The sequence below is a fragment of the Primulina eburnea genome, chromosome 3, assembly GCF_022965805.1.
Source record: "Primulina eburnea isolate SZY01 chromosome 3, ASM2296580v1, whole genome shotgun sequence".
NCBI classification, from domain to species: domain Eukaryota; kingdom Viridiplantae; phylum Streptophyta; class Magnoliopsida; order Lamiales; family Gesneriaceae; genus Primulina; species Primulina eburnea.
Window position 1 is genome coordinate 52,618,814 of NC_133103.1, and position 10,491 is coordinate 52,629,304.

The 10,491-nt window shown below is 35.4% G+C and overlaps 2 protein-coding genes across 2 annotated transcripts; both read left to right on the plus strand.

Annotated features, from left to right (window-relative positions):
- Positions 1-3,126: 3,126 nt before the first annotated feature.
- LOC140827473 (uncharacterized) lies at positions 3,127-3,876 on the plus strand. The gene has a single exon (XM_073190148.1). It carries the CDS (start codon positions 3,127-3,129, stop codon positions 3,874-3,876), a length of 750 nt encoding a protein of 249 aa, XP_073046249.1.
- A 2,531-nt stretch (positions 3,877-6,407) lies between these two features.
- LOC140827913 (RAN GTPase-activating protein 2-like) lies at positions 6,408-9,410 on the plus strand. The gene is made up of 2 exons (XM_073190859.1): positions 6,408-6,528; positions 7,488-9,410. Exon 2 carries the CDS (start codon positions 7,511-7,513, stop codon positions 9,137-9,139), a length of 1,629 nt encoding a protein of 542 aa, XP_073046960.1. The 5' UTR covers positions 6,408-6,528; positions 7,488-7,510; the 3' UTR covers positions 9,140-9,410.
- The last annotated feature ends 1,081 nt before the right edge of the window (positions 9,411-10,491 follow it).

The window sequence follows — 10,491 nt, forward strand, 5'->3', positions numbered from 1 at the left end:
TTCAAGGTGCAACAAGGGTGAAAAATGCACATCTGCAAGCTCTAAGTAAAGAGTTTGAGATTCTCGAAATGAAGACTGGTGAATCTGTCAATGAATACTTTGCTCGCACTCTCACAATAGCTAACAAGATGAATGCAAATGGAGAGAAGAAGTCAGATGCTGAAGTGGTCTCGAAAATCTTGAGATCAATGACCTCAAAATTCAATTATGTTGTATGTTCTATTGAGGAATCTAAAAACACAAGTATTTTAACTATTGATGAACTGCAGAGTAGTTTATTGGTGCATGAGCAGCGAATAAACATGACTTCATTGGCTGAGGAAGCACAAGCCTTGAAGATTTCTGTCGGCGAACAATCTTGTGCAAGAGGTCAAGGCCGCATTAGTTATCGAGGAAGAGGAAGGGGCAGAGGGAGACAGAGTTTTGATAAATCCACTGTAGAATGCTACAAATGTCACAAGCTAGGACATTTCCAATAGGAATGTTCAAGCAAAGTAGCAAACTATGTCGAAACTCGAGAGGAAATGTTGCTGATGGCATTCCTTGATGCAAAGGATGACAATAAAGAGGATACATGGTTTCTTGATTCAGGTTGCAGCAATCACATGTGTGGAAAGAAGGAGTAGTTCATTGATTTTGATAAAAGTTTTGCTGATACAGTGAAGCTAGGTAATAATGCAAGCTTAGCAGTGACTGGAAAGGGAAATGTAAGATTGCAAGTGGATGGTATGGTGCAAATTATCACTGGAGTATTTTATGTACCAGAATTAAAGAATAATCTGTTGAGCATTGGTCAGTTGCAAGAGAAAGGGCTGGCCATTCTGTTTCAATATGATAGATGCAAGGTTTATCACTCAGAGAAAGGTTTGATCATGGATACGAAGATGGCTGCAAATCGAATGTTCAAGCTACATGCGGTAACTGCACCGCCTGCCTGTTTCAGCACAATCACAGAAGCATAAGTTCAGCTTTGACATTACAGATATGGGCACTTAAGTTATAATGGTCTAAAGACACTTCAGCAAAAGAACATGGTGAACGGCTTGCCAGAACTTGGTTCTTCATTTGAGATTTGCAAGGACTGTATGGTGGGAAAGCAGCAACGGATGTCATTTCCAAAGAAAAGTACTTGGAGAGCAACAAAAATTCTTCAACTGATTCATGCTGACATTTGTGGGCCAATCACACCGGCTTCAAACAGTGGGAAAAGGTACTTGATTACTTTCATTGATGACTTTAGCAGAAAAGTTTGGGTGTATTTTCTGTTAGAAAAAGCAGAAGCCTTTGTCATTTTTAAAAGTTTTAAAGTTCGTGTTGAGAAAGAATCAGATTTGGCTATTAAGTGGTTTGCGAACTGATCGAGGAGGCGAGTTCACATCACATGAATTTACAAAATTCTGTGATGATAATGGCATTCAAAGACAATTGACAGCAGCTTATACACCGCAACAGAACGGAGTTGCTGAACGGAAAAACAGGACCATTATGAATATGGTACGCAGCATGCTCTCTACAAAGAAAATTCCAAAAACCTTCTGGCCTGAAGCAGTCAGTTGGACAGTACATGTCCTAAACCGAAGTCCAACACTTGCAGTTAAAGATCGAACTCCAGAAGAAGCTTGGGGTGTAACCAAGCCATCAGTTGAGTATTTCCGTATCTTTGGGTGCATTTCTCATGTTCATGTATCTGATTCTAAAAGAACTAAACTCGACGATAAGAGCATAAGTTGTGTATTGTTGGGGGTTAGCGAAGAGTCAAAAGCTTATAGACTCTATGATCCTAATTCAAAGAAAATTATAATAAGTAGAGATGTTGTGTTTGAAGAAGATAAGGCTTTGAATTGGGATCAGAAGTGTGAAAATGCTGGTGTGTGTGATTTGGAATGGGGAGATCAAGAAAATTATGCAGCTGAACCTGATGAAAGGGAAGAAGAAGGAGAATCTGAAGTTGTTACCAATGTAGAGAATTCTGCCTCCGATGTCTCAACTGGTGATAATCTTCCATGTACAAATGCAGGGAGAAATAGGATACAACCAGCCTGGATGCGAGACTATGAAACTGGAGAAGGGTTTTCCGAAGATGAAACTGAAGCCTACTTTGTGATGTCTGCAGCTGATGACCCTGTGTTGTTTGACGAAGCTATTAAAAGTGAAAAGTGGAGTAGAGCAATGGATGCAGAAATGGAGGCAATACAGAAAAATGATACATGGGAATTGACAGAATTACCAAAAGGAGCAAAGAAAATAGGAGTAAAGTGGGTTTATAAGACCAAGTTTAATGAGATTGGAGAAGTGGATAAATACAAGGCTAGACTTGTAGTGAAGGGGTACTCACAGCAGTATGGAGTCGACTACACTGAAGTATTTGCACCAGTTGCACGTATGGAAACAATTAGAATGGTTGTGGCATTTGCAGCTCAGAGAGGATGGATTATCTACCAATTGGACGTGAATGCAATTTGATAACATATTACCAAAATCACACTCTAAGCAAATATACAAGACCATAAAAATAATTTTCTTTTATAACATTTATTTTATGCAATATTAGATAGTGAAGATAAACTAAACGATCTCAATCTCATCCAAATTTAAATTAGGTAATTGTCAACTTTCAACCTCCAAAACAAAAATTAATTTTTTTTTGGGCAGATTTCACCTTCAAATCAAATCAAATTAAATTAATATTTTGCTTTCTTTTATATTTTTAGTTTGTGTCATTTCCCAATTATAAAAACTAAAAGTGAATTTTTGTTCAATAAAAGAAATTATCTAAAAGAATTGTTTTAATATTTTTAAATGTGTAGAATATATTTGATATTCTTAAATCAGTAGTAAAATAATTTTAAAATATAATTATCGATTATATTATAATTATTTCCAACATTAAAATATAATTTATTTATGGGAAATTATTATTTAAAAAAAATTAAAAGGATAATAAAATTTGAATAGATCTGAAAATAACATAGAAATTTAATAAAATATCAACGTCCTAACATTTACTTGCACACAGTGAAAATGAACAAAGTCTAGTACTAATGAAATTAGCTCAACCTCTTTATAAATAATTTGTCAGGCCAACTCCCATAAACCAACCCTTTTCTTCACAAATCAAACAAGAAAATGGTCTCCCTAAAAACCCTCAAAACCACCCCCGAAAAATCCGTTCATTCGAGTTCGAGTTCGAGTTCGAATTCGTGCCCCCGTGTTTCCTTTTCCACGGAGCTTCTTGTTGGGAAAAACTACTCCTCATTATATCCAGATCCCAAGGATGAAGAAGAAGGTTATAGTAATGATTCCGAACCACAAAGAACACCGAGTAATGGAGAATTCGAGTTTCTCTCCGGTGGCCTGACTAACATGAGAGCCGCAGATGAACTCTTCTGCGAGGGGAAGCTGCTGCCCTTTTGGCAAATGCAGCGATCAGATCATTATAAACTCAACAAGATCAGCCTAAATTCAGAGAATCTCGAAAAGGGTTTTGCAAAAGCCGAGCAAGTCGACAAGGAGGCTAGCAGAATCAGCTGGTTTCTTGATGATGATCCCTCCCCTAGACCCCCCACATGCACCGTTCTTTGGAAAGAGTTGCTGAGTTTGAGGAAACAGCGTGCCTCGCCTCTTTCTTCTTCTTCTTCTTCTTCTTCATCCTCGTCGCGAAGCTCGAAAAACGAAAATCCGTCGGCAGATGGAGGCAAAGAAATGGGTGGGAATAAAGAGAAAGTAGTTGTGAAGAGGATTAAGCGAGTAGCGGAGAGAACAAGATCTGTTAGCAGCATCAGAATAAGGCCGGTGTTTAATCTGGCTGTATGCACACAAAGGAAGAACAACGTGTCTCCCTTGTTTAACTCAAGAAAAGTGAATTTGGAGAGGTAAAAAATTAAGATGGTCGTCATTTTCTGTAAAATTAATTGCCGTTTTCATTTCACGGTTTTATGTGTATTTTTTTGGGGAGATCACATATATATAAATATGTTAATTAATTGAGGATGTAGCATGATCGCGGGAAAACGTTGTGTGTTTTAAAAAGTTACACTTAAAGTTCATGAATTTATAAGAAATTCAGGTTCTTATAATAAAATAAAGTTCACTTATATATATATATATATATATATATATATATATATATATATATATATATATATTATATATATATTTATATATATTTATGTTATTTTTTAAGATTGATTGAAGAATATGTTGCATCAATCAGTCACATCATCCATTTATTACAAAACTTGTGTGAGACAGTCTCACGGGTCGTATTTTGTGAGACGGATTTCTTATTTGAGTCGTCTATTAAAAATTATTATTTTTTATACTAAGATTGTTACATGAAGAACTAACTAGCTCTAGGGGAAGGATCACTACGGATTTTTATTGAAAAGGGATTTACAAAATGTCTACGTAACATGGAATGTGGCTGAAATTAAAGATTTTTGAAGAGGTTAGGCAGTTTCTACGTTTTTTTATATCAAAATATTAGCTAATAAAGTTGCACTAAAAAAATTATCTATTTATTCTACTGTAAATCATTGTATTCTTTGTGTTTTATTTTCCGTTAATTATTAACATTTTAATTATTAAGATAAGTTTTGGAATTTAGTTCTAATAATCATGTATGAATTAAGATTCCAATGCTTAATTGCATGCATAACATATTATATATCCCAATAATTATAGACAAATCGAGTAATTGTGGTCCTTTATGTATTGAATTCTTCAAAAACTCTACCGACTCTCATTGCCTTTAGGGACACAAAATCGTCTACTTTAAGCTATCTCTCTCTTAAAGGATTGATTGCTGATTATCGACCTCAATCGAGTGTCGCATAGTAGAGGAGAATCCAAACCAATCGGTGTGTCCAATCTACTATTTTGAGTGTTGACGTGGAACGGAAACTGGAACCAGACACGTCAACAGAATTTCCCATGTCTCGTCAAACATTTTCGGTGTCATATAAACATTTTGACGGAAATGAAAATAAAAAATGTAAGTTAGTCATTAAAATAATGAATTGGATGATAATGAGGCCAATTTTTTATTTTATTTATTTTTGCAAATTGATATTGATACAGTTATGAGTGGGTCTCATTTGAGACCGTCTCACGGATTCTAATCTGTGAGACTGGTCAATCTTATCGATATTCATAATAAAAAGTAATACTTTTTCTATAAGAGATATGTATCACAAATACGACTCATAAGATCATCTCACACAAGTTTTTGTCTGTAATTATTTGTATAGCAATTTTTTTGGGTGGTACTTTCCAACACAAAGATGTGGTATCTTTATAGGGTGCTATTGAAGCCACATGTCTTACAGATATTATTTAAAGCACTTTTGACTGTAAATGGAAGAGGCCAAAGACAGCCTTCTTCCATTCATTTAAGCATTCTCATGGTACGGAATCCACTTTTTTCTAATATATTTCAATAGTGAGTCCAAGATTTACTTGTGGGACAACCGGCCGAATTATTTGAAGGAAAAAATTTGTTAGAGACGGTTTTACGGATCGTATTTTATGAGATGATTCTTTTATTTGAGTCATCCATAAAAAATGTATTATTTTTTATGTTAAGAGTATTACTTTTTTATTGTGGATATCGGTAGAGTTAACTCGTCTCACAGATAAAGATTCACGAGACCGTCTTACAAGATACCTACTCTTATTTCGAATTATCAAATTTATGACAACAATATGTTTAAATTTCTTTTTTTTCAAAAAAAAAAAAATCGAATTTTTGAGTGTCTCGTATTTGAAATTATGGATTTCAAATCTGACTTGTTTAAAGTCAGAACTAATGTCATTTAAAATCCATTTCCAAATCAAATTCCTTTACTTAGAGATACATGGCTCCAAATGCAATCTCAGTTCTAAATTGAAATATTCAAAATGTACCATGATGGGCTGATTATTTATTGGGCTCGTCTATTAATGGGCTGAATTGTAGAGATTTTTTCAAACAAGTGTTGGGCTTTCTATATAAAAAAAATTTACCTCGACTATTTATTTAAAATTTTAAAAAATTTATGTTTGATTTTATAGATTCAAGCTTTCTTCAAATTTATTGGATCTAATAAAAATTAAATTAATTTTAGATCGCTAAATGGACGGATGAAATTTTTATATTCTATAAATAAAATCTCGAATGGGTTCTTATTATTATAAGTTAAATAACAATGAAAGCTTATATTTTATCTGACGTCAAAATTTCAAATTTAAAACGAAATTGTCGAGAAAAATTAAAAATTAATAATAATTGAATTATTTAAGTTGCTATTTGGAATTTTGACCGATGGATTATGTATGGGACAACACAACCAAAAAACCTTCCCAATCTAAAGGTTACCAAACGAATCCAATGATTATATTTTCTTCAGAAAAGAATTCAACCGTTGGATTTTCTTTTTAAAATTGAAATTTAGACTGTAAATTGCGAACTGTCTTCGATTTCCCCGCCTCCCTTAAATTACACATCGAATCGCCGCAACCCACTGGGGAAGTTCAGAAACTGAACAGAAGGTACTTGGATTTCACTATTTCTGTCAAATTTTTCCTTGAATACTTCTTTTCGTTTAGGGTTTTTAGTGTTTCTGTTCACGCACACTTTCATGGGTTTTCTGGTTTAGTACTATATCGAATTCGATTTTTTTTTGTTGGAGGTGGGTGGGGGGGGGGGGGGGGGGGGGTGTTTTATCTTCGATCTGTTATATATATTTGGGAATATAAAGGTTTAATGCTGGTTTTTTTGTTTCCTGGAATTGTTTAATTGCTGTGCGACGGTGGTCTTTGAGATGTTTTGGCGCAGGCGGCTTAATGTGTTGTATTTAAAACCTTGTATCTTTTTATTTAAAATGAGCTATTACTCATATGTGTATTTACATGTTTGTATTCTTATGCCATATAGACATCGATAATATGTACATGAAAGATTTTCTTTTTAAATTTTTATTTTCTGTTTTGTGTTCAACTTCATTTTTATGTGGGTGAAGGAAGACCAGGGTCTTGAAATGCTAAATCATATGTTTCAAAACTCGGCGATTAAAAAATATATATGCTTTTTAAATATGAGACAAGTTCATGTCTGTTGGTTGTTGTTTTGTCATTTCCTTAGTATGTGACATTAATCTGTTTAGCCTGGCTGAATTAATGTACCTTACGACTAATCGTAGAGGCAGTGATTCCTTGTTTTTGGAACAGGATTCGTTTGAAATTTCTGAGGTAGAGAAAAGGAAATTATCTCATGAATTGGTCGATTGCATTTAATCTTGTATTTGTTTTAGGAAAATACTTTGAGTGCATACTTTTCTTGGCTAGAATTTTTGGTAAGCAAACCTTTTTGTTTGTATCCATTCTATTCTACGGTTTTCTTTTGTTGTTTGTGTAAGCAAACCTTTCTGTTTTTATGCCAATTGATGTTTGATTTTAGTCATTTATTGGCATCTGCAACGAACTTGCAAATTGACTGTGTTATGCATCAGTCTGGATTTTAGGGTCTACTAGAATGGATACAAACACATCAAATGGAGAACGTCGACATGTTACGCTTAAACTGTGGCCTCCTAGCCAGAGTACACGCCAGGTGCTAGTGGAGCAAATGACAAAAAATCTTTCGGCTCCAACCATTTTCACCCGCAAGTATGGCAGTATCGGTGAGATCGAGGCTTCTAAATTTGCCAAACATATTGAAGAATCTGCCTTTTCTAGTGCAAATGAACATTATGAACGGGAACCTGATGGTGATGGCAGTTCTGCTGTGCAGTGCTATGCCAGTGAATGCAGCAAACTTTGTCTGAATGTTCTTAAGGGAGGATACAAGATGGAGGAAAAGGAAACGATGAGCTCAAAGGTTAATCCTGATATCCACGATACCTTTTTTGATATTTCTAAAGGTAAAAGAGCATTCATAGAGGAGGACGAGGCACAAACACTTTTGAGTCCCTTAAAAGATCCAGGAAATTTTTACACTAAAATATGTTTCAGCAATCGAAGCTTTGGTCTTGGTGCTGCCCATGTTGCTGGTCCTATCTTATCAGCTATTAAAAACCAGTTGACGGAAGTGGATCTGTCAGATTTTGTTGCTGGGCGACCAGAGGCAGAGGCTCTGGATGTAATGACTATCTTTTCTGAAGCTCTGGAAGGCTCTCATTTGAAGCATCTGAATCTCTCAGACAATGCCTTAGGTGAGAAGGGAGTTCGGGCATTTAGTGTGCTCTTGCATTCTCAGACTGATTTGGAGGAACTGTATCTGATGAATGATGGGATTTCAGAAGAAGCAGCACAAGCTGTTTGTGAATTGGTTCCTTCCACGGAGAAGCTTAGAGTTCTTCATTTTCATAACAACATGACGGGAGATGCTGGGGCGGTTTCGATATCCAAGATTCTGAGGCATTGTCCATTGTTGGTGGATTTTCGCTGCTCATCTACCCGTGTTGGCTCTGAAGGTGGGGTTGCATTGTCTGAAGCACTTTCAGGATGTAAGAATTTGAAGAAACTTGATATCCGGGACAACATGTTTGGGGTCGATGCTGGCATAAAGCTGAGTGAGGCTCTTGTTAATCACGAGTATCTTACTGAGATTTATTTGAGCTACCTGAATCTTGAAGATGGTGGAGCAATTGCAATAGCTGATGCTCTCAAAGAGACTGCACCCTCACTCGAGGTCTTGGAGATGGCTGGGAATGATATAACAACCGAAGCAGCTCCTAGTTTAGCTTCTTGCATTGCTAAAAAGATGGCTCTTGTGAAGTTGAACTTGTCAGAAAACGATCTCAAGGATGATGGTGTGCTTATTATTAGCAAAGTATTTGGAGTAGAGCATGATCGATTGAAAGAAGTCGACATGAGCCAGAACTCTCTTAGAAGGGCTGCAGCTAGGACGTTGGCTCAGGCATTAATCAATAAGCCCGCATTCAAGTTACTGAATATTAATGGAAACTTCATTTCTGATGAAGGGATCGATGAATTGACGGATATCTTTAAAGAAAATCCCGATAAACTTGGCCCGTTAGATGAAAATGATCCTGATGGAGAAGATTTTGATGACAAGGATTCTGGAGATGAAGAAGACGAAGGTGGGCAGGATGAGTTGGAAGTGAAACTCAAAAATCTTGACGTCAATCAAGAGGAGTAACTTAATCCTTCTGAAACTTATTTAGTTACATTAGCTTTGGTGGATAAAAGTTTATTGCCATGTTTCTCGCCCAGCTGAAGCTAATCGATCGCACCGTCAGTAGTTTGCGATTGATGCAGCATTTTTACTGTGATTCAGCATGAGCTTAGTTAGGGGCTATGCATCTCTTCTATCAGATCGTCCACCGTAAATGATATATGCATGCAGACTTGTAGTTCTTGATAGCTAATTTTGGGGCTATTTTATGGTATCTGTCATACTTTTCCTATCATATTTACTTTCCCTATTCTAGATTTATTATTTGATGCGTTGTTCGAAACCCTTTTTTTAAAAAAAAAATCAAAACCCATATTTCCATGCTAAGAAACATGCGTTTTTTTATAGACGTCGACACGATTTGAGTTAACATCGAACACATACTTCTTGTAGTTCCAAGTAATAAAGAAGAATGGCTGAGTTGTGGGATGCAATGGGGAAGAAACCTATAGAGGATAGATTTGGGAATGGATAAGTAAACTTGACAGATGCTGTAATTCTGTTAACATACCGTAATTATTCAATCAGTCATGAGAAAGAAGCATAAATACGTGGTTAATTACTTTTGAACATTCAAATAAAAATACACTAATAAAAAAAATTATATAGAAGAACAATGAAGCTTTGGGTTTTTTCCAGGACCGAAAAATGTTGTTTACACACTTTCAGGCTTCTGAATCATACGAGAGTTACGTGGATGCAAGATCATTACTGCATCCACCAATCTAAGTTACCAAATTATTTCTATAGCTACATAATATGTTTCTATTTCTTCAAAGACTAGCAAATAATATCAATCACATTAAGCTTGATCTCTTCGTCTTATATGCTCTCCATGTCAACCCATTCAACCCACTTTCCAAAGCCTCGTCTGTGTTGTTTATAGGAGAACTTTCAACTTCATTCCTACTCTTTTGAGCTGCCCAACCAAATGTATCTTCATATACTCTCGTTTCAAATTGGAACAAAAACGCAACTTGTCCAACTTTTACTGAAATTATCTGAGATATCGAACTCAAAACATTTTAAAATTTAACTATGTGCTTGTGTCCTGAAATAAGTTGTTTTGCCTTTCTGCTCTCTTTCTTGAAAATGTGTTTTAGTTTGACTTTGCTGGCTTCATGAGTTTGAAAATGAGCATTCAATAAAATTTCGTGACTTACCATTGCGTAAAATAAATTTTATTGATTTTAACAAAATTATTCATAATTTATTTTCCCATCTTTATTACTTATTCGTCAATAACCAGTAGCTTCTTCTTTTCTTTCATTTAAAATCTGTCCCGTTTTTGCTCGTCTATTCTTGTTTCTTCACAT

Excerpts from the sequence above, each read along its gene's own strand:
- LOC140827913 (XM_073190859.1), top strand. The coding sequence starts at position 7,511 with ATGGATACAAACACATCAAATGGAGAACGTCGACATGTTACGCTTAAA.
- LOC140827473 (XM_073190148.1), top strand. The coding sequence starts at position 3,127 with ATGGTCTCCCTAAAAACCCTCAAAACCACCCCCGAAAAATCCGTTCAT.